The sequence below is a fragment of the Ovis canadensis genome, chromosome 7 (genome assembly GCF_042477335.2).
Source record: "Ovis canadensis isolate MfBH-ARS-UI-01 breed Bighorn chromosome 7, ARS-UI_OviCan_v2, whole genome shotgun sequence".
Lineage (NCBI taxonomy): Eukaryota > Metazoa > Chordata > Mammalia > Artiodactyla > Bovidae > Ovis > Ovis canadensis.
The window spans coordinates 56,230,034-56,255,135 of NC_091251.1; the positions used below are offsets into that span (position 1 = coordinate 56,230,034).

The window sequence follows — 25,102 nt, forward strand, 5'->3', positions numbered from 1 at the left end:
CTGAATTCTGTAATTTATGGAGTCTATATTTTTCAAAAAATGCAGAAAACTTAAGGTGGGTTCAGGAAGAGCCTTCAGAGGTGATCAAAGAACTTAAAAATAGGACCAGTGAGGAAAGTTTAAAAAATTTGAAATTACTTTGCCTGAATAAACGAAGTCTAGGAAATGATTGAAGAGCTTTGTTATTTGAAGATAGCTGTTACAGTATTCACAGGTTACTCAGGAGCTGTCTTGTCTTTGTTACTGAGGACATAGAAATAGGCTGAAGTTTCAGTGTTGGAGATGATGACAGTTACATATAAAAATCTTCGAAACTATGAAACTTGTTAGACACGAGCGTGAATTATCAAGGGAAGCTGAGGAACTCCTTTGAGCCTATCTTAAAAATAGGACAAGTAATCATTCAATGAGAAGACATTTTTTTCAGCAAATGGCATTGAGGAAACTGGAGATCCACATGCAGTGAAGTGAGACCCTTTACGTCATACACCAGAATTAATTAAGAATGGACCAAAGAAACATAACAGCCAAAACTATAAATTTCTTGGAAGAAAGCTTAGGGGGAAAGCTTCATAGCATTAGATTTGGCAATTCTTTTTTGGATGTAACACAAAAAGCATAAGCAAGAAAAGATAGATTGGACTTTATCAAAATTAAAAACTTTTGAGCATCAGAAGACTCTGAACAGAGCGAAAAGAGAACCCATGGAGTGGGGAAAAATATTTGAAAGTTGTATAAGGAACTGGTTCTTGAATTAACCATTTTTAGTTGTACAGTTCGTTGACATTAAGTACATTCAGATTGGTGTGCTCCCGTCACTATCTTCTGTCTCTGAAATTTTTTTCACTTTCCTTAACTAAAATTCTTTGCTTGTCAAACACCAGCAGCATTCCCCACCCCTACCCCCACCACACTCCTGGCAACTGCCATTCAACTTTCTGTCTATGAATTTGACCACTCTAGGTACCTTAGGTAGAAGCATTCAGCGTTTATCCTTTTGAATCTGGCTTACTTCACTTAACATGCTGCCCCGAAGTTTCATCCATTTTGTAGCATGTGGCAGAATGGCTTTCCTTTTTATGGCTGAACAATATGCCATCATACATATGGAACAAAATGTAACCACATTTTATTTATCCATCCATTTGTTGACAGCTATTTGGGTTGCTTTCACCTTTTGCCTATTGTGAATTATATTACAATGAACATGGGTCTACAAATACCAGTTTGAGTCAGCATTTTCAATTCTTTTGGGTATATAGAAGTAGAATTGCTGGATCATGTGGTACTTCTATATTTGACTTTTTGAGAAATTACTATACTGTTTTCTTTAATAACTATACTATTTTACATTCCCACTAGCAGTACACAAGGATTCCAGCTTCTCCACATGCTCTCCAACACTTGTTATTGTCTATGTTTTTGATAATAGTCATCCTAATGGATATACAGATGTATCTTTCAGAGTGATGTTTGATTTTTCTGGTTAACTAGTTGCCTGTATGCTGTTAATTTAGAATGCTTAGCCAACCAATTCTTGAAGTTTGGTGTAGAGCAAAATGTGATAGTGTGGCTGCTTTATCTTTGGGCTATTTAATAAACTCTATTTTTAAAAGCTTGGACACCATCCTAATTAAAGCTACTTGTCTTAGTTGCACTTACAGTCTTTAATTCTCTTCAGTGTAAAAATAAATACACGTAACACTGTTCCTACAGCTTTATTCCTAATATCAAAAATTGAAAACAGTTCAGATGTTCAAACATTATTTGTGTGTATGTAAACACACACACACACAATCATACACAGTTTTACTTACTGCTATGAAATGGTATGATCACATTGTTGGATTTAAAGGCATGTTACAGAACACCAAATATAGTGTGCTCTCATTTATTTAACATAAATTTTGAGTCTATATTACATATATAAATATGTGTATAAATAAATATTTGAAAAAAAATTCACCTAAATGTTAATAGGGCTTCTCTTTTAAATGGTGGAGTCTTGGGGTATTTTTACCTTCTTCCTAATTTTTTTGTAAGTGAATTTTTTTCCTGAGCATATATCATGTTTCCAGAAATAATAAAGCTATTTACTGCCGCAAATTCGCAGTAAAACAAGCAGGAAATACATACTAGTATTTCATTAAAAGGTGTGACATCTGGTTTCCTAGGAGAAGATATTTCAGGAGAATATTTCATGATGAGAGAGCTATCCTTGAGTGGTGTCTCATACAGAGTATTTTTATTTAAATATCCATTGCAGAGATTGTATATAATTCAACTTCATCTTCCGCTAGATGTACTTTCAAAGGGAAATTGTGGTAAGAAAATGCTATCATATATGAATATCATCACTAAAATATTAAGTCGTCTTAACCCTGGTTTACTCTGAAAATCTAGGAATGGAAAAACTGTCAAACCTGATCACGATTTCTTTTCTTGGGTTTCAGGAACCAATAAAATCACGTGCTCCACAGCTTCATTTAGAGTACAGGTTTTATAAGCAGCTCGGCAGTGCAGGTAAGTCAATATTTTCTCCATTTATTTAGCATATAGCTTAGCTTGAAGCCCTAAAATATGTAAATTTTCTTGTCTATCCTTCTTGCCAAACCATATGTCTCCCCTGCTTACTGGATAGGTACATACACATAGTCAACTGAAAAGCTGCTTACTCTGTGGCATCTGGAAGGGCAGTTGAGTTGATTGGGGGGTCTGTGATGCAGTGACTGCCCATAAACCAACCTCTGAATGCTTTCATCTACCTGAAATACACATGGTATGAGGTTTTGCTTTTTGGTAGTTGATCGATTCTCTTTTCTTTTCCTCTGTGTATACAGAAAGAAAGGAGGAGGTATTGGTAGTATTCAAATTTACCACATTGAGACCACATGTCCATCTTAAAGACATATGCTAAGATATATCTTCTGAAATACCTCAATAGTCTCACTTTATCTATTGTTCTCACCAATTTAGAAGACCTATCTATATGATTGTAATAATCCTTTGAGGATTTTAAGAAATTAAGTTTATAATTTTTAAAGACATTCCTTTGTTTTACCTAAAATCTCAAATTTCCAAAATACCTCACTGGCTTCCAGAAAAATATACTGACTAAGCAAATGTAACCACCCCTGAGGAGGTTGAACCCACAGGATATGTATTGCATATCCTTCAGTGCTAGTTTCATTATTTGACATTAACAGCCATTCCTCTGCTTTATGCTTCTTCAGTGTAACAGTTGTGTTTTGTGTGTGTGTGAGTGAATGACTGAAACTTTCAAGTGCCATTACTGAAGGTACTATTGGAGGAATATTGAATTTCATTTCCTAGAATGTACAGAATTATATAAGAGCCACTGGGTGTTATTCAGGCCGTCTGATATACCCTGACCATGGCAATAATCAGCCACGGTCGTAACCTAGGGAGGCCAGGATGAACATTTTTCTTGCATTGAACCTAACATGAGTTCTTGCAGACAGCTCCAAGGCATTCATGTCAACTGTACGTGCCGCGCCTCCGTTGCTCAGCTGCAAGTCTTCGTTTAAGCTACGTGTCTTCAGTTCCTTCAGTTTTTGCATCGTGTGATTTACAGACACTTCACTGTCATTGCTCCTGTAGCGAGTATGTGTGTGCACATGGACACACTCCTAGTTTTATGATGTTCCTCTTAAATGAGCCTCATAAAACAGCACCAGTAACTGTGGATTCGGAGGCAGTGGGATTATTTATCTTTCTTGATCTGGACATAGTACTTCTATTAATTTAGATTAGCTTTTTTAACAGCCATTTTACATAGTTGACTTTTATGCATTTATGGAGTTCTACTCAGTTGAAACCTTCACATCTTTTTTATATAAACCACCATCAACCAAGGCTTTCTGCATTTTTCTGATTATATAACTGATGTTGATCACCCAAAACTTTCAAGGGTTGTCTTGTTTTATCCCATTATTACTAAGTACTAGGATACTTTTCAATCCTGATACTGATGATTACATATTGACTTTTTCAAATCATAGCTGCATATCCCCCTGCCCCTGCCCCCCTCCATAATACTACTGTAAACTCCTTGAGAGCAGGCTTGTGCCCACTTTATCCCATTGTCCCAAATGTGTCTCAAGGCCCAACATAGTTCTTTCACCTAATAGGAAGCTGGGATGTGTTTTGGTGATAGAAAGAAGTTGAGAAGATTTGAAAAGCATGTGTTGTAGATTTTTGCCAAGTTATTAAGAAAAATATTCTCTGAGGATGGCCAAAAAAGGAAATTTATTTATTTATGATAGTTAAGAAGTAGATTTATTTAGAGAGATACACATTCCATAGACAGAATGCGATCCATCTTAAAAGGCAAGACTAGTCCTGAAAGAAACTTTCCACAGAGTATGGGCCATCTCAGAAAGTGAGAGGCCAGGAAGTTTATTTTGAAAGTAGTTCAGTTGACAAAGTAGACAAGATTTTACTACGTCTCCCTCTTAAGTGTGAGCATGAACACTAGAGTTTGCTCCTGATTTACAGGCATGAGCGTTTCTCTTCCTGTTTTTCTAGAATGGAGTTCCCAGCTGTAAATGTGACTCATCGGTAGTTAATCTTTGAGCAGCTAGAGCACATATGTCACTCTCTTCAGAACCAAGGTGATGTTGTGGCCTTGTAAACAACCTTCCATGCCCAAAGCACATGAACCAAAATAATGCAGTCCTTGTTTTTACTCATTGGTGCTTCATCTTTCATTATTCAACATAGGACATAGATGCAGAATATTTGGTTATCATGACGAGGAACAGTTTAAAAAAAAAAGGCCTATTGTAACTTAGGTTTGTTCAAGGAATTAATTGGTGGTAACAAAATGGATGACATTTGGGGACAGAAATGAATAATTATGAATTTAATGAATACCCATATAGCTATTAGAGCTTGAGACTTTAATTTCCTAAAATAAGAACTTTTGTGTTGGCTTGAAAATATGACCACTTTTGTCCTTGAGTACCCAAATCTTATTCATTAACTTGGTTTTTGACCTTCACATTGCCTTGACTGAATGATCTGGAAATTCATACCTGTTCTCTACATTTGTGTAGACAGAACAAAAATGGTAGCACTGGATGATTGTGAACGTGTTTAAGGTGGACCTCTTCCTGATTGTTCCTTCTTCTCCTTGTTTGATCCCTTAGCTTTTTCCCTTCCATACCATTCTGTTCTTTAGTGAACAGTCCACACTTCAAGCTTTGTTTATTGATTGTAACTTTGCCGTCAAGAGTTTCAGAACCTGATTATTTACTATGAAGGGTGATACCTCTAAGATAATCAGGGAAGAAAGACGGCCTTGAAACTGAGAATGAGGATTTTGGTCTTCCTGAAAGCTATCATTTTTTTCTTTTTTCATTTGTTGTAGAAACCAAATTATGAAATATTAAAGGGTGTTTTAAAAGGAAATGATGGTCCATTTCCTTACCACCCTAACTCAACCACATTTCACTTGACTGTTTCTCTCTCTTTTATGTGTAGACATATTTCATAATTAATCTCAGTTCACGTGCAACTGCGTGTCTTCATTTACTGAATATTGTGACATTTCTCTTGATGCCACATTAGATACATATTTCTGGTCATTGTATAACATCCTGTCAGCTTCATAGACCATAATTTAGGCATCCATTTCGTGTTGCCAGACATTTATAGCTTGTTTTTATTTGAAGAAAGCATTTTCCTTGTTGATTTCTGATTGAGTATATAACTCAAAACTTTTCATATGTTCTGCCATTTACTTCCCATATGATAGTGTTTCTCAGATGTTTAAAAATCTATTAGATGATAGATTAAATTTATTCCAAAGGATTCCAGAGCAAAAATTACAGAAAGAAATTTCAGTAAGAGAAATTTGACTTTGTATAACAATTAAAACAGTGTGAAAGTAATCTAAATGTCATCAGTATGGATCTGGATAAATAAATAATGATATATTTATATCATGGAGTTAACTATTAGAAAAACACTGATACTGTGTACTAACATGGAAAGATGCCCCAATATATTTTTTTAAGTATTATAAGAAGCTTTGTAAAATAGTATAACATGATTATATCTCTGTAGTGCAAGAAAAACATACATAGATATGTCACATGAGCACAGAAAATAGCTAAATGACTATTGTTGTTGTTGTTCAGTCGGCTAAGTCGTGTCCAACTCTCTGCGACCCCATGGAGTGCAGCATGCCAGGCTTCCCTGTCCTTTACTATCTCCCAGAGTTGCTCAAATTCATGTCCACTGAATCAGTGATGCTGCCAACCATCTCATACTGTGCTGCCCTCTTCTCCTATTGCCTTCAGTCTTTTCCAGCATCCGGGTCTTTTCTGATGAGTCAGCTCTTCACATCAGGTGGCCAAAGTTTTTGAACTTCTGCTTCAGCATCAGTCCTTCCAGTGAATATTGAGGGTTGATTTCCTTTAAGATTGACTAGTTTGATCTCCTTGCAGTCCAAGGAACTCTCGAGTCTTCTCCAGCACCACAATTCAAAACCATCAGTTCTTTGACACTCAGCCTTCTTTATGGTCCAACTCTCACGTCTATACATGACTGCTGGAAAAACCATAACTTCGACTATACGACCTTTGTTGGCAAAGTGATGTCTCTGCTTTCCCGTCTTTTAATGTGAGGGCAGTTTTCAGGCAGAAATTGAACAATTAATACATTCTGGATGTTGTAAAGGAGGTTTGTACACTGGATAGAAAGTTAAAATATATGACTTTTAAAGACCTATTTGCACACTGAAATTGTATTAAAAACTCTCAAAGACCATGTTGCCATGTAGATATTTATAGTTGGTATCTTACTCAGTTTCTAAAGTTAATTACATCAAAAATATAACCCTGGCAAAGTGGACACCCAGTAGTCAGAATCAAAAAGGGAATATTATCTACTGTTTTCACATACTTGGATGTGCAGGGATGGAATAGATTTTTATTTGCAAGTTATGATTTAGTTATTAAACCTGATAATCCTGGAGAATTTCCAAATTTATTACATACAAAGAAAAACAATATTTTAAACATGTGAAACTATATGTTATACAATATTTCCAACTCTGAAACTATATGTAATAGTTATGAAACATTATTATATTCTTTGCTGTTGTAACATCAAAGTTTTAGGTTTTCTCCTGTGACTAAACCAAGTACAATCTTCAGTTTTTGTCTTATTTTTGCTTTTTTCTTTCTTATATCGCTGTTTTGATTTTTCACAGTACAAAGGGCTTTGGAATTGAGCACAGTATGCTATCTTTTCATATGTACTTTCTATAGATTGTTCTGAGTACACAAGATTAGACATAAAGGACTTAAAAGGTCGACTCTGGATTCCCTGGGACTTCCTTGCCCTCCTGGTAGCTTAAGTATTTGTTTAGTATAGTGTGCCAGCTTCACAAGAAAGAATAGCAGTATTTAATCATGATAATTAAAGACTGTAAGCCTTGCATTCAGCAGATGAAAGCACCCAGTGAGCTGTAACCATCTTTCTTATTTTCTTATCATTTTCCTTAGCAATCAGTGTTGGGCTAGTTGTATTATAGTCACCGTGGGTAAGTTCCAAACTTATTTTCCTGTTATGGGAATGGTTTAGATTTTCCTGTGTTCTGAGTACCTTTTACTTAGGAGAGTATATACATTGTCAGTTTTTAAATTTCCCAACCCACAAATCGTTCATCCAGTACACCTCCCGCTTTTGCTTATATCCTGACACACAGGAATAGGACTTGGTGGATAGTATGTGTGGGGTAGGGACAGGCAAAACCAGTGGCCTCCACAGAGAGGAGGCCTAAACATAAGAGGGACAGTATGAGCATGAAATTTCATAGCTAGATAGGGGCTGCTCACATAACAGGGGCCAGTGTATGTTTGCTAGTTAACAAAAAAATGAATAAACCATAACCAAGGCTGCAGCTAAAGTGGCAGGAGAGAGAGAAGAAGGGAGAGGGAATGAGGCAGCAAGAGCAGGAGCAAATGAAAGAAGATGGGGGAGAGGTGAATAGTCAAATGCAAGAAAACAGGACTCTGGATACAGAAATAAGAATACAAGTAATAAAATCTGGTAGAGGCCTCTGACTTAGCCAGAAGGAACAAAAAGTTCCCTTCTATCACTGTTCTCAGAGCTAGCTGTTTCTCAGGAACAGTGGTTTTGCACAGTAAGTTTGGCATTTCTAGTCACAAGCATTAGGGTAAGTTATGGTAAATTCCCATCACTTCACTTGGCATTTGGAAAGGCCTAACTTATAATATAGGTTTCCCTGGTGGTTCAGATGGTAAAGAATCTGCCCACAATGCAAGAGACCTAGGTTTGATCCCTGGGTTGGAAAGATCCCCTGGAGAACAGAATGGCTACCCACTCCAGTATTATTGCCTAGAGAATTCCCTGGACAGAGCCTGGTGGGCTGCAGTCCATGGGGTCTCAAAATATGAGGCTTCCCAGGTGGCTCAGTGGTAAAGAATCTGCCTGCCGCTGCAAGGGCCGTAGGAGACACAAGTTCTATCCCTGGGTCGGGAAGATCTCCTGGACGAGGAAACACCAACCCACTCCAGTATTCTTGCCTGAAAAATCCTATGGACAGAGGAGCCTGGCGGGCTGCAGTGCATGGGGTCCACAAAGAGTTGGGCACAACCTAGCAGCTAAGCACTGCAACTTATAAATAGATAATACAGTCATCTGTTTGCTACTAGAGCCTTGTTAATTGTGCTCGGAGATCCTAAATGTAGTAGAGCCACTGATCTCACTCTGGTTTAACTTTTAATTCCAGCAACCTACCTGGGAAAAATTCTCAAGGGCTGTAGGAATAAATATCATATCAGAGCTGATCTAAGCCTGAGCTCCCATGCCCTGGCTTTCCAGCAGCTATTCTAATCTGCTGATGACTGTTCTGCTTTGGCTTTCTTGTAAAAGAGATGCTAATCCTCAAATTAAAGACAGCAAGAGAGAATTCCCTGACAATCCAGTTGTTAGGATTGTGCACTTCCACTGCAGAGGGGCATAGGTTCGATCCCTGATCAAGGAACTCTCACTGGGTGCTCAGCAAGGCACAACCTTTAAAAATAAACACAAACTTCAAAAATAAAAAAGACATTGAAATTTCACAGTGTAACAAATAATAAAGCCTAGGCAAAATCTTTTTCAGAAGAGAAAGCAAATGCCCACTAGGTACTTTATATGGTGGTTTCATTTTTCCCATTTTGAGCGCAAGGAAGGTTAGTATCTTACCAAGGAGCACACAGTAGAAAAACCTAAGCTAGGAATGTGTTTATCTCATGTTTTTGTACAAATTTTTGTCTTCTGTGTATACTAAGCAGATGCCTGGCACCTTACCCATTATCCCTTGCCTAATTGTAATAAACTAGTGAAAGGTAGCTGTAAAAGTGTCAACTGAAGCAAAGCCCCAGGACTTTCCCCAGTGAAAGAGTAGGATTTCCTGTTTCATATGGCGTCCCCTAATTTCATGCCTTTGTTACCTATGAAATCTTTTATAGCCTGGGTGATCTATGTTTTGAAACATTTCTTTCCAAAGTAAATTAGTCATTTGAATACTTTTCTCCATGTATGCAACCGAAGAGCTCAGAGCTACTCCATGCAAGCCATTTTTTCACCCACCAAAATCTTTATGCCATGGCTAAAGTATTCACATTCTGTTAACCTGTATGGGCAAAGAATCTGAAAAAGAATGAATATATGTATATGTATAACTGAATCACTGTGCTGTACACCTAAAATTAACATTATAAATCAACTGTTTGTCAATAAATTTATTTTTTTTAAATATTCATATGACTGATTGGGCTTTGCAGTTTTGACGTTTCTGAGAAGGAATGGTTTTATATGTCATCAAAAGAGACTGGGGGAAAGGGAGCTTCCATAGTGGCTAAGTGGTTAAAAAAAAAAAAACCCACCTGCCAGTGTAGGAGATATGGGTTCGACCCCTGGTCTGGGAAGATCCCACATGCCTCAGATCAGCTAAGCATGTGCGCCACAACTACTGAGCCTGTGCTCTAGAGCCTGTGAGCCACAAGTACCGAGCCCATGTGCCGCAACTCCTGAAGCTCGTGAACCTAGTCGCCACCACGAGAAGCCCATGCGCCGCAGCTAGAATGTAACCCCTGCTCTCTGCAGGTAGAGAAAGTCTGCACAGCCAAAAATAAACAAGTAAATTATTTTTTGAAAAGGACAGGGTGTACTGGTTGGTCCCAGAAGAACTCTCAATCCAGGCAGTTGATAAATTAACAGGAATTTGGTTTTACTTCACCAGAGGAATAAAGCGTAGATCTGAAGAAAATCATGAGAAAGCGTGAGACTGGCAAAACCCTCCTATAGTGTGGGGAAGCTCCTTAAGAGTACATTGTGAACAGGCTGGGCAAACACAGGAAGCAGTACACAGGAAAATTAAAAAATAAGATCATCTGAAGAGTTGCTGGAAAGATGGTAATTTTACTGAAATAGAAGTAAATCACATAACAAGAGGAGTTACGTACAAGTAACACATGTCAACTTAGATGTTCAGTAGCTAGGAGTACTTTAAGGAATTGAGAAGAAATGTTTTGGTCCCCAGTTGGGCAGAAAGTTTTCATAACAAGAGGAGAAAGGATGATGGTGAACTTGGTAAAAGAAAGTGAAATCTGGATTCTTTCTTGCCATGTATAAGTTTTTCAAAGGTCTGCCAGAGATACCATGGAGAGAGGAGACATACACCACTAAATTCAGGAAAAACGGATCTTAATTGGGATAAATGGACAGCCTTGAAATAACACCTTGAAGACTGAAGATTTAGACACTTGCCCTCTCTAATTATAGGCAGTGTGCATAAATGGAGACAGCCAATGGGAGCAAGGAGAAATTTAGCCTAAAGTTTCTCACTGTTTTTCGGTGACTTATTGTTAACCACGTGCCCCTGCTATGCCTCAGTTTCCCTGTTCAAGCACCAGGGGGAACCTCCCCTTTCTTATGGAGTTTGCAGACCTTCTAGAGTTGAATGAGGTAATGTCTGTAAAGGCATTAAATCCTTAAGGGGAAAGTGCTGTATAAACACAAGGCAGTATTGTTTTACATTGAAACTGAAGATCTAATTTTCCTGTAGAAATATCTTATTTACATTTCTCATAGCTTTGAAAGATAGCAGAACAAAGAGCTAACAGTTTTCATTTTTGAAAAATTTTTGATGGATTCTCAAACAATAGTGAGTAAATATTTCCCAGTCCTTTCTCTGACTTCATAGTGCAGAATTCCACTGTGGTGAACCCACCAGAGCTATGATCTTGAGGGAGATGTTTGTCTCTTTCAGAGGAGCTGAATGTGGTTGGGTAGAAATAATAGTTAAGAGCCTGCTTGGTGAAATGAACACTAACTTCTACAGCTCCCCAGCCTTTCACGCCAGTTTAGGGGAACACTTCACCACAGCCATCTTTTACTACTTGGAAAAGAAGATCAGGAAAAACAAATTCAAATGGTCAATACCTACTTTTGTTTGGTAAAACAGAATTGAAACTGTTATGCAAAGATCAAGCCAAGGGATTCATTTACATTTGGTCCTTAGCATAACTGGATTCATCTGTGAATTCTCAAGGGAAGTGGTCTTACTAGTGATGAACCACTGAAACATCACAAGTAAGGTTTATTACAATGGTCTGTGGGAATGTTAGTGAATGTCGTTGACCTCCAAAGTGAAAGATACAAACAGTTGGCCTATATCCTGCTTCCAGTGTGGAAGGTGAGATCTCTTAGGAAGCCAGACAGTGTAAAGGAACAAATTGTAAATGTTTTAGGCTTTGTGACAAGTATTCTCTCTTGCAAGTATTCACCTCTTGTTAACTTATCTTCAGCTTGTGTTGTCCTTATAGTGCAAACATAGCCAAAAACACTTTGTAAGCAAATAAGCTATATTCCAATAAAGCTTTATTCTTGGTCACTGAAATTTGAATCGTATGTAATTTGCACTTATGAAGTATTCTTTAAATTTTTTTCAAACATTAAAAAATATAGAAACTGTTCTTTGTTCTCTAACCTTGCAAAAATAGATGGGCCAGATTTTACTTAAAAGCTGTAGTTTGTTGATTGCTGCTCTCACATGACAGTGACCACAACTCTTTATTTCTTATCACTCAGTTCAGTTTGTATAACACAGGAATTACTTCAGGGAGTACTTCTTCTTTCCTTGTATACGTGCCACACATGAAGCCCTGTAATGAGAGAACTTACAGAAAGAGAACGTATGTCTTACTCTGTGGGCTTTTCAAAGTGTGATATGCTGCTAGATTGTGGACTTCTTTTCCCCACTCATTGAAGTATCGTTGATTTACAGTGTTGTGTTAATTTCGGCTATACAAGAGTGATTCAGTTGTACTTTTCTTTTTCGTATTCTTTTCCATTATGGCTTATCATGGGTTATTGGTATAGTTCCCTGTGCTATACTGTAGGACCCTTGTTGTTTATTCTGTATATTATAGTTTACACCTGCTAATCCCACACTCCTGATCCATCCTCACCACATCCCTCTCACACAAGACAGCCACTGGAACGTGCTCTGTGTCTGTGAGTCTATTTCTATTTTGTAGATAAGTTAATTTGTGTCATATTTTAACTTTCCCAGATAAATGATGTCCTGTGGTACTTGTCTTTCTCTTTCTGATTTATTTCGCTTAGTAGGATAACCTCTGGGTCCATCTATTTTGCTGCACATGGCATTATTTTGTTCTTTCTTATGGCTGAGTAGTATTCCATTGTATATATGCAGTGCATCATCTTTATCCATTCACCTGTCAACGGACATGTAGGTGGTTTCCATGTCTTGTTATTGTGAACGGTGCTGCAGTGAACATTGGGTTGCAGGTGTCTTTTCAAATTATAGTGTTCTCTGAATATATGACGAGGAGTACGATTGCTGGATCATATGGCAACTCTAATTTTAGTTTTTTGAGCAACTGCCAGGCTGTTTTCATAGTGACTGCACCAATTTACATTCCCACCAACAATGTAGGAGGGTTGAGCTTTTTTAAGGGTGAGAAGCATCTTTTATTCACTGTAGTGTTATTTGCAAATAATTTCACCCAAAGAAGAGACTCAATACATGTCTGTTAAATTGATAAAATCTCTGTATATAAACCCTCAGCAGTATTTCACTGGCAGTGAGATCACCAAGTTAAGTTGCAGCTCCTTTTACATGTACTCTCCCTTTGAGGCTCTCAACTGCTTTGTTTGCTTATGCTAGCAATTCTTGATTAATTGTATTAGGGAAGCAAAATAGAGTTAGGAATGAATAGTTCAAGATATCAGAACAAAGTCCACCAAACTTTTTTCTTCAAGGATTTGGTGTATAGTCAGACATGTATCAGTCAGTTCAGTCTCTCAGTCATGTCCGACTCTGCGACCCAATGAACTGCAGCACACCAGGCCTCCCTGTCCATCACCAACTCCCAGAGTTTACCCAAACTGATGTCCGTTGAGTCGGTGATGCCATCCATCCATCTCATCCTCTGTCATCCCCTTCTCCCCCTGCCCTTAATCTTTCCCAGTATCAGGGTCTTTTCAAATGAGTCAGCTCTTCTCATCAGGTGGCCAAAGTATTGGAGTTTCAGCTTCAGCATCAGTCCTTCCAGTGAATATTCAGGACTGATTTCCTTTAGGATGGACTAGTTGGATCTCCTTGCAGTCCAAGGGACCCTCAAGAGTCTTCTCCGAAACCACAGTTCAAAAGTATCACTTCTTCGGTACTCAGCTTTCTTTAGAGTCCCAACTCTCATACCCATACATGAGTACTGGAAAAACCATAGATTTGACTAGACGGACCTTTGTTGGCAAAGTAATGTCTCTGCTTTTGAATATGCTATCTAGGTTGGTCATAACTTTCCTTCCAAGGAGTAAGCATCTTTTAATTTCATGGCTGCAGTCACCATCTGCAGTGATTCTGGAGCCCGAAAAAATAAAGTCAGCCACTGTTTCCACTGTTTCCCCATCTATTTGCCATGAAGTGATGGGACCAGATGCCATGATCTTCGTTTTCTGAATGTTGAGCTTTAAGCCAACTTTTTCACTCTCCTCTTTCACCTTCATCAATAGGATCTTTAGTTCTTCACTTCTTCTTCACTTTCTGCTGTAAGGGTGGTGTCATCTGCATATCTGAGGTTATTGATATTTCTCCCGGCAATCTTGATTCCAGCTTGTGCTTCCTCCAGCCCAGCGTTTCTCATGATGTACTCTGCATATAAGTTAAATAAGCAGGGTGACAATATACAGCCTTGATGTACTTCTTTTCCTCATTTGGAACCAGTCTGTTGTTCCATGTCCCATCTCTTTCAGAATTTTCCACAATTTATTGTCATCCATGCAGTCAAAGGCTTTGGCATAGTCAGTAAAGCAGAAATAGATGTTTTTCTGGAGCTCTCTTGCTTTTTTGATGATCCAGCAGATGTTGGCAAGTTGATCTCTAGTTCCTCTGCCTTTTCTAAAACTAGCTTAACATCTAGAGGTTCATGGTTCATGTATTGCTGAAGCCTGGCTTGGAGAATTTTAAGCATCACTTTACTAGCATGTGAGATGAGTGCAATTGTGTGGTAGTTTGAACATTCTTTGGCATTGCCTTTCTTAGGGATTGGAATGAAAACTGACCTTTTCCAATCCTGTGGCCACTGCTGAGTTTTCCAAATTTGCTGGCATATTCACAGCATCATCTTTCAGGATATGAAATAGTTCAACTGGAATTCCATCACCTCCACTAGCTTTGTTCGTAGTGATGCATATATATCCACTATTAACTGAAAACTCAGAACATCCAAGAACTGCCTGGCAAAAGTTTTAGAATTTAAGTTCTTTAAAGGTAGAGAGTGTGTGTGGTTCTCATCAATATAATGGCTGTATCATTGCACATCTTCATACCTAAATGGCCCGTCAGCAGTTGAGAATTATTTGGACTCAATCACATTGAACCAGTTGTCATAACTTGTCAACTTTTTGCTTGGCTTCACTTTCAACAGTTATAGTTCAGGAAAGATTTCTTACTCTGCTACCTAAAAAAGAGAGTTAACTTTAAAGAAGGAATTTACAACTATCTGTGTGTAGCTTGCCCAAAGGAAAAAAAAATTTTTTTATAAGTTATGGAGAAAACCAATATCATTATAAGGTTTGGAAAAATATGTAAAAATTTTTTGAGTAGACTACTCACAACTACTTTCCTCATGTGTACTTCCTTAGTCTTTTTATATATAAAAATTTTTTCATTAAAATATTTCTAGTTTCAGTATAAGATGGCAATTTGTTTATCAAGCGGGAAGGAGTAAGTTTCAAACACTGCTGATGTTCTTATAGCATTATCATCCAGTATGGATTTGAGAGATAATAATCAGTCAATAACTAGACCACTGGCTATCACAGATCACACCTCACATCTGTCTACTGGTTTATAGGTATTTTATTGAATTTAAAATGCTAGAATTTCAAGGGTGACAACTTCTCTAAGGAAACCAACTGTTGAACACAGTGTAGTCACATGTGAAGTTAGGAGCTAAAGTTAGCACACAGGTGAAAATCACATATAGATCAAAGATAGCCTTGAAAACTCTCCTAAATTGCCCATGGAGTATAGAGTATAGTCTAATTGGATTTGTGTGTATAATCATGTTCAGTAAGTATGTACTCCTTGGAAAAATGTGTACTGAATGGTATGAATCTGTAGTATATGCAGTGCTGCAGAGTTTATGTAATAAAGTATGCATATGCAAAATACTGTTTGTTTGTTTTTTAAATTTTTTCTGGCCAAGTATATATCATTAAAGTAAGTGGATTTGGTGCTTCGCCATTCCACATCACACTCTTCCTTTTTGCTAATTTTTATGAAAGACTTGACCCAGTGCTGTGTTAGATGTTTACTTCTCTATTTTCTGTCTGTAAGCTCCCTAAGGCAGAGAAGGCAATGGCACCCCACTCTAGTACTTTGCCTGGAAAATTCCGTGGATGGAGGAGCCTGGTAGACTGCAGTCCATGGGGTCGCTAATAATCAGACACGACTGAGCGACTTCACTTTCCCTTTTCCCTTTCATGCATTGGAGAAGGAAATGGCAACCCACTCCAGTGTTCTCCCTCAGGGACGGGGGAGCCTGGTGGCTGCCGTCTACGGGATCACACAGAGTCGGACACGACTGAAGTGACTTAGCAGCAGCATCAGGCTCCCTAAGGAGAGAGTCTCTGTCTTACTTATCTTTCTTTTTTTCTTTCTTCCCTTAAACATCTAGTGTAGTGTCTTGCACATAGTGTTTAGCAAGTCATAGTAAAAGAAGAGGAAGAGAAACAATTTTATGTGTGTATTGGTAAACATCACTTGATTGCAAATAATAATCTACTGCAATTGGCTGTGATTCTAAACGAGGATTGCTAAAAAATCATAGGGACATAGACTGTGTAACTGAGGAAGGAAATATTCAGATCTCACTAGGGATTGTAACAAAGCACTTAGAAAGCTTGTAGGAACTGTTCAGTTCAGTTAAGTCGCTCAGTCATGTCCAACTCTTTGTGACCCTGTGGACTGCAGCACGCCAGGCCTCCCTGTCCATCACCAACTCCCGGAGTTTACTCACACTCGTGTCCATTGAGTCAGTGATGCCATCCAACTATCTCATCTTCTGTCATCCCCTTTTCCTCTCATCTTCAGTCTTAACCAGCATCAGGGTCTTTTCAAATGAGTCAGCTCTTCGTATCAAGTGGCCAAAGTCTTGGAGCTTCAGCGTCAACATCAGTCCTTCCAGTGAATATTCAGGACTGATTTCCTTTAGGATGGACTGGTTGGATCTCCTTGCAGTCCAAGGGACTCTCAAGAGTCTTCTCCAAAACTACAGTTCAAATGCATCAATTCTTCGGTGCTCAGCTTTCTTCATAGTCCCAGCTCTCTCATCCATACATGAGTACTGGAAAAACCATAGCTTTGACTAGATGGACCTTTGTTGGCAAAGTAATGTCTCTGCTTTTTAATATGTTCTCTAGGTTGGTTATAACTTTTCTTCCAAGGAGTAAGCATCTTTTAATTTCATGGCTGCAGTCACCATCTGCCGTGATTTTGGAGCCCAGAAAAATAAAGTCAGCCACTGTTTCCCCATCTGTTTGCCCTGAAGTGATGGTATCGGATGTGATGATCTTAGTTTTCTGAATGTTGAGCTTTAAGCCAACTTTTTCACTCTCCTCTTTCACTTTCATCAAGAGACTCTTTAGTTCTTTACTTTCTGCCATAAGGGTGGTGTCATCTGCCTATATGAGGTTGTTGATATTTCTTCCGGCAATCTTGATTCCAGCTTGTGCTTCCTCTAGCCCAGCATTTTTCATGATGTATTCTGCATATAAGTTAAATAAGCAGGGTGACAATATACAGCCTTGACGTATTTCTTTTCCTATTTGGAACCAGTCTGTTGTTCCATGTCCAGTTCTAACTGTTCCTTCCCGATCTGCATACAGATTTCTCAGGAGGCAGGTCAGGTGGTTTGGTATTCCCATCTCTTTCAGAATTTCCCACAGTTTATTGTGATCCACATAATCAAAGGCTTTGGCATACTCCGTAAAGCAGAAATAGATATCTTTCTGGAACTCTCTTGCTTTTGTGATAATCCAGCATATGTTGGCAATTTGATGTCTGGTTCCTCTGCCTTTTTTAAAACTAGCTTGAACATCTGGAATTTCATGGTTCATGTATTGCTGAAGTCTGGCTTGGAGAGTTTTGAGCATTACTTCGCTAGTGTGTGAGATGAGTGCAATTGTGCAATAGTGTGAGCATTCTTTGGCATTGCCTTTCTTAGGTATTGGAATGAAAACTGACCTTTTCCAGTCCTGTGGCCACTGCTGAATTTTCCAAATTTGCTGGCATATTGAGTGCAGCACTTTCACAGCATCATCTTTCAGGATTTGAAATAGCTCAACTGGAATTCCATCACCTCCACTAGCTTTGTTCGTGGTGACACTTCCTAAGTCCCACTTGACTTCACATTCCAGGATGTCTGGCTCTAGGTCAGTGATCACACCGTCATGATTATCTGGGTCATGAAGATCCTTTTTGTATAGTTCTGTGTATTCTTGCCACCTTTTCTTAATATCTTCTGCTTCTGTTAGGTTCATACCATTTCTGTCCTTTATCGAGCCCATCTTTGCGTGAAATGTTCCCTTGCTATCTCTCATTTTCTTGAAGAGATCTCTAGTCTTTCCCATTCTGTTGTTTCCCTCTATTTCTTTGCATTGATCGCTGAAGAAGGCTTTCTTATCTCTTCTTGATATTCTTTGCAACTCTGCATTCAGATGCTTATGTCTTTCCTTTTCTCCTTTGCTGTTTGCTTCTCTTCTTTTCACAGCTATTTGTAAGGCCTCTTCAGACAGCCATTTTGCTCTTTTGCATTTCTTTTTCTTGGCAATGATCTTGCTCCCTATCTCCTGTACAATGTCACGAACCTCTGCCCATAGTTCTTCATGCACTCTGTCTATCAGATCTAATACTTTAAATCTATTTCTCACTTTCACTGTTAGGGATAATTGTTAGGGATTTGATTGAGGTCATACCTGAATGGTCTAGTAGTTTTCCCTACTTTCTTCAATTTAAGTCTGAATTTGGCAATAAGGAGTTCATGAATTGACCCATAGTCAGCTCCTGGTCTTGTTTTTGCTGACTGTATAAGAGCTTCTCCATCTTTGGCTGCAAAGAATATAATCAGTCTGATTTTAGTGTTGACCATCTGGTGATGTCAATGTGCAGAGTATTCTCTTGTGTTGTTGGAAGAGGGTGTTTGCTATGACCAGTGCGTTCTCTTGGCAAAACTCTATTAGCCTTTGCCCTGCTTCCTTCTGTACTCCCAAGGCCAAATTTGCCTGTTATTCCAGGTGTTTCTTGACTTTGTACTTTTGCATTCCAGTCTCCTATAATGAAAAGGACATCTTTTTTGGGTGTTAATTATAGAAGGTCTTGTAGGTGTTCATAGAACCGTTCAACTTCAGCTTCTTCAGCATTTCTGATCAGTGCATAGACTTGGATTACTGTGATATTTGCCTTGGAAACGAACAGAGATCATTCACTACTTTCTGGCCTTCTATCTAACTCTTCTGGACTCTGACACTATATTTGACCCTCCTTCTGCTTATGGTTGTAAAACCTTTTGCCTTGGCTTCTGTGAGAACTCTTCATTTTCTCTGTATTATCAGCCTTCTCTGCTTCTCCTTACATTTGATGGAAAGATCCTTTTATGTAACTCTTTTCCATTTAAGCACCAGCAGAGAGTGACTGAAGTTCTTTGTCTCAGTTGGAAGTTCCTAGGAAAGAGACTTCCCAGGTGGCTCAGTGGTAAAGAATGTACCTGCCAATGCAGGAGATGCAGGTTTGATCCCTGGGTCAGGAAGATGTTCTGGAGAAGGAAGTGACAAAATTCCCATAGACAGAGGATCCTGGTAGGCTGCAGCCCTTGGGGTCAGAAAAGAGTTGGACATAACTTACTAACTAAACAGCAACAACAAGGAAAAAGACTCACTGACTTAGTTTGGAGTAGCTTTTCAATCCAGATCCCAATGCTCTTATAAGGAGGCAGAGGATCACATGGACTACACCACTCAGCATAGAGTACACTCTCTAAGAATGTGGCTCAAGAACTGGGAGAAAGCAGTTGACAGTATGACAAGAGAACAGTGGACTCACAGCCCATACATTTTTACTCTTCATGTACCAGTTGCTAGAAAGCAAAGCATTTTGCCTTGAGACATTTCAACATACCGAGATTCTCAAAGTGGGGATTAGAGTCCATAAACAACAACCATGTGATGTCCTAGCAAAGGGCAGTGAGTACTCTCAGAAAAAGAACTGCTTCTTTCACAGCTGATTGTATCTGTGTTTATTATACTTATCATATGCTTGTTGGAAAAGAATAATCTTAAGAGAAAAGCCTTCTTTGGGCCTGTGTTAAAAGAGACCAATCTTCTTATACTTAGAGGGGTCTGAAACACTGATATTTTAATATATGTATAGCATGCTTTTAATATAGAATTTACAAAATATGAAACAATATAAACTGTACAGATTTGACCCATCTTTTTGTTTTGTTTTTATACTAAATCTCTAAACACACCAACGTGAAACGATGAATTTAAAGCCATTTCTGCCGAACTTCCACCCTGTGAAAGCCTGCTCCTTTCCGCATGAGTGGCATATTTGAAATAAGTAACCACTAGGGCAACAGCAGAAGCCTCATATTTTAGAAGGTTAAAGCCCTGTCCCCTGGATAAAGGGTAAGGAGGATGTTTGGAAATATCTGAGTGTATTTGAATATCCTTTGCAGAAGGAGCAGCAGCAGTGTCGCTGTTGTTCCTCTCAGGGAGAAGAGCCCAAATATGAAAGTGTGCTTGAGTTGGTGAGTTGGTAGCAAGTGCCTGAGGTGGGTATGTGAAAAGCATCTCTGTCTTGAAACTGACTCATAACATAGGGAAGAGACTTGTGCCTGCCAAGGGGAGGCAGTGTGGGGGAGGGATGGATGGGAGTTTAGGATTAGCAGATGCAAACTAGTTTATATAGGATGCAGGTCCTACAAGGTCCTACTGTACAGTGCAGGGAACTATATTCAATATCATTATGGTAAGTAATGGGAAAATATAGAAAAGAATATATGTGTATGTATAACTGAATCACTTTGCTATACAGCAGAAACTAATACAACATTGTAAATAGCCTATATTTCAGTTTTTAAAATATCCTCTGTTTATGGAGCAAACTTCAGACAAGGGCAAGTGTGTTGTGCTTGTCATCTTTTCCCGTGAAAGAGTCTGTATGCATGCATGTGCATTTCCAAATCTACCTACGTTGTCTGGAAAACATTTTTAAATGGCATTTTGGACTTCCCTGGTGGTCCAGTGGCTAAGAATCCACCTGCCAGTGCAAGGGACATGGATTCAATCTCTGGTCCGGGAAGGTCCCCCAGGTCGCGGAGCGGCTAAGCCCATGCACTGCAACTACTGAGCCCGCGTGCCTGGATCCGTGCTCCGCAACAAGAGAAGCCTTCACACCGCAACGAAGAGTAGCCCCCACTCTGCAACTATAGAAAGCCCTGTGCGCAGTAGTGAAGACCCAGCACAGCCAATATATAAATAAATCTTTATATTTAAGGACTTTTAAATGATTCACTGATGTTACAGCATAAATCCAATCTGTAGTAAATTGTTACTGTTGTGAAGAAAAAATAGGATTGTTTTCATATACTGGGCTTGAAAAGGTGTAATTGTCATACTCTGTATGAATTTTCTGGTCTTTAATGGAGCTGATTTAGTTGTGATAGTACAATGAATTTCTTTCCATTTTTTCAAGGATAAAACATCATGACTTTTAACTTTCATTAACTAGCTACATTAGTTTGCCATAAGAAGGGACTGATATTTCTGAAACTCAATACCCAGTACATTTTTGGACTAGGATTAATTCTTTGGTTGTGTGTCCTTCAGTGGTTTAGAGCATTAAGACATTTCTCATATGCTTGCTTGTCTGTTGGAGCCAAACCCCTGTGGCCCTTGTCTGCTCTTAAAAACTCTCAAATAGCTCTGAGTCACTTGAGGCATAGAAGTAATTACCTCTAATTACAATACACACATAAAATTTGTCCCCTTCCTGGAGAAAAAAAAAAAAGTACCACCTCTGTTTTAGATATTTTGCTGATGAAGAGTTGTTCAGCCAGTAGTTTCTTTAATTGCAAATAGAGTGTTGTGAGTTTATTATAGAAATTGTGCAGCCTGCATGCATCTCACAGTTACACATAGTGCTAACACCTTTTCAGTGCATTGTTTTGAAAAGTACAGAACTGGGAGAGACATTTGCTCAGAATTTGTTACTTGGATTTTGACTTCTTTTAAGGATCTTCATGAAAAATAGAAGGCGAAGTTCCAAAAATAGACCGAAGTCACTTATATGTTCATGGCCTGGGCTGGAGTGTGGTAATTGGTTCCAGAGAACGGTTACAGTGCTCTTGCAGGCAAAGGTTTGGAAACAGTCAAGCTCCAAAGCCTGTCCAAAGTCAGCACAGACCCTAAGGTCTGTGATGCTGTTTCCTCCATTTAATTCTAGGTATACTTAACTTTTCTGTCTTTACAGATACCTGTCTTACTATGTACTTGCATGTTTCTCTTCCTCCCATATTCTCCAGACATTACGAATAGTTTCGTGATTTCCCTTAGAAAATGCCTGTGGAAGGAAGGCAAGTGCAGAAGTCTCGGTGGCCATCATAGGACTCACCGCAGCCCTCAGTGACTCCTCCTCCTTAACTCACAGTTTGTCAAGGTTAATTATTAAGAGGAAAGGTAACATTTAGCATCCTCAAAGCTATGGATTACCTCGAATGAAAGAGATGAGTTGTTGAAGTGAATTATTCCTGTGGGTTATGAGAAAGTGAAAAGCAGTGTCTACTGTATTCTATTAAAACTCAGTGAATTCCTCTCCAGTATCTCTCAGTGTCATTGTGAGAGAGAATATTTTCCTTAAATTCCTGTAACAGACTGCATAAAGATAATGCCTCATACCTATTATCGAAATAATCCTGTTGCTAGTAAGCCTTTTTGTATTTGTAGCATATTTGTATCTATAACTATACCTAAGACAGAAACCAACAAAAAGATCAAGTTTTAACATACGTGAGTAATATTTTCTTCTTTCAATGACTCCTAAGTAATTTATATTCCGCCCACTTAAAAGAAGAGTGTGTCAGTTCTGTGCCCCTTTGCACTCTTTTGTGCTTTCAACAGTCTGACACACTTTGAACTTTTCTCTCCATTTTTTTCCTCTTTCTTTATAATTTATATTGCTTTAATTCAACTTTTCTTACCAACCTGTAAAGTCTGTTACTAATAATTACTTTAGTCATAGTGCAAGGAGATGATATTTTCACTAGCAGGAACTCAGCATCATCTGTGTCCATAACACTTGTGAGTAAAGAGCCACAGAGTTATATAATAAAAAACATAGTCACTGCCTATTGGAAGAAAAGCGTAATGTTTATTTTCATATTTTCTGTACTACTCTCAAGGAGCTCACTAAGGTATGCAAGTAACTATAATGCACACCAAAACAATGGAATGTTATTTTTAAAATTTACATATAAAATTATATGGAAGTTCTAAAGGGAAAAATGGTTTCTAATTATGGGAAACAGGGAAGGCTTTTTAAAGAGGGTGATAGGTATAGAAAATTCTTGAAGAGATGGGAATACCAGACCACCTTACCTGCCTCCTGAGAAATCTGTATGCAGATTAAGAAGCAAGAGTTAGAACCCAACATGAAACAACAGACTGGTTCCAAATTGGGAAAGGCTGTATATTGTCACCCTGCTTATTTAACTTATATGCAGAGTACATCATGCGAAATGCTGGCTGGAGAAGCATAATCTGGAATCAAGATTGCTAGGAGAAATTATCAATAATCTCAGATATGCAGATGACACCACCCTTATGGCAGAAAGGGAAGGGGAACTAAAGAGTGTCCTGATAAAAGTGAAAGAGGCGAGTGAAAAAGGTGGCTTAAAACTCAACATTCAAAAAACTAAGATCATGGCATCTAGTCCCATCACTTCATGGCAAATAGATGAGGAAACAATGGAAACAGTGACAGACTTTATTTTCTCGGCCTCCAAGATCACTGTGGATGGTGACTGCAGCCATGAAATTAAAAGATGCTCTTTAGAAGAAAAAGTATGATACGCCAAGGCAGCATATTAAAAAGCAGAGACATTACTTTGCCAACAAAGATCCATATAGACAAAGCTATGATTTTTCCAGTACTCATGTATGGATGTAAGAGTTGGACCTTAAAGAAGGCTGAGTGCCAAAGAATTAATGCTTTCAAACCATGGTGTTGGAGAAGACTCTTTGAGAGTCCCTCGGATTGCAAGATCAAACCAGTCAATCCTAAAGGAAAGCAATGCTGGATATTCATTGGAAAGAATGATGATGAAGCTGAATCTCCAGTACTTTGGCCACCTGATATGAAAAACTTTCTCATTAGAAAACACGCTGATGCTGGGAAAGATTGAAGGCAGGAAGAGAAGGGGCTGACAGAGGATGAGATGGTTGGATGGCATCACTGACTCAGTGGACATGAGTCTGAGCAAACTCCGGGGTCGCAGTCATGCATACAGTCCATGGGGTTGCAAAGAGTCAGACACAACTGAGTGAACAGCAACACTGAGCATCCCACTTTGGTTAAGTTCTGGCCTATACTTCCTGTATTAATCTAAACATAGGCCAAGTTGCCCTCTGAATTCCTAAATGATGTGTTTATTAGGCTTAAAGATTGACTACTTTATAGTTACATTAGAAAAATACTACTAATGCACTTTTGATAGAATCTTAACCTGTGGTTTTGTAAGGAAAAATATACTTTATTACTTGAGTTTATAACCTATAAACATCATCGTCTTGTGATTGACACTTAGGTCCATACACAGATTGCATTTCACAGAATCTGTTGTTTTTGTTCAGTCACTAAGTCATGTCTGACTCTTTGCGACCCCATGGAATGCAGCACGTCAGGCTTCATCATCTCCTGGAATTTGCTCAAACTCATGTTCATTGAGTCAATGATGCCATCCAACCATCTCATCCTCTGTCACCCTCTTCTCCTTTTCCCTTCAGTCTTTCTCAGCATCATCAATCTCCTATCAAAGTAATGTTACTTGGTAGTCCTTGCTGTCATTCTAGATGTCCGTGGACGTTAGGGCACAGATAGATATATTTGGTACAATAAAAGAGCCTGAGGAACTTCCTGGCGATCCAGTGGTTAAGACCCTGTGCTGCCAGTGCAGAGGACACAGGTTCAGTCTCGGTCGGGAAACTAAGTTTCCACCTGCTGCAAAGCGCAGCTCCCCTCCTCCCCGCCCCCCAAAAAAAGAGTCTGAATCTTGGAGGCAGAGCGAGGTTTGTCTTGGCTCTGCCACTCACTGTGTGACCTGAGCAAGTCATTTCAGATGAATTCCTTACCCATACAATGAGAGTAGTAATTCCTGTGTGTGTTTGTTAGGATTAAATTGGAGGACCTATATAAAAACATTAATAAGCTTTAAAGCAGTTTATGATCAATATACTTTTGTGATACAGGTGT

The 25,102-nt window shown here is 38.7% G+C and overlaps 1 protein-coding gene across 7 annotated transcripts in view; it reads left to right on the top strand.

The window, feature by feature from the left end:
• The window catches only part of CSNK1G1 (casein kinase 1 gamma 1), a 153,146-nt gene that overhangs the window by 72,952 nt on the left and 55,092 nt on the right, over positions 1 to 25,102 (top strand). For all 7 annotated transcript variants that reach the window (XR_011258213.1, XM_069596226.1, XM_069596224.1 and 4 more), the window contains one exon: positions 2,454 to 2,523. Coding sequence is in view for 4 of the 7 variants with exons in the window: in XM_069596226.1 (XP_069452327.1) it covers positions 2,454 to 2,523 (70 nt within the window). In the remaining 3 variants the exon portion in view is untranslated. The remainder of the gene's footprint in view (positions 1 to 2,453; positions 2,524 to 25,102) is intronic.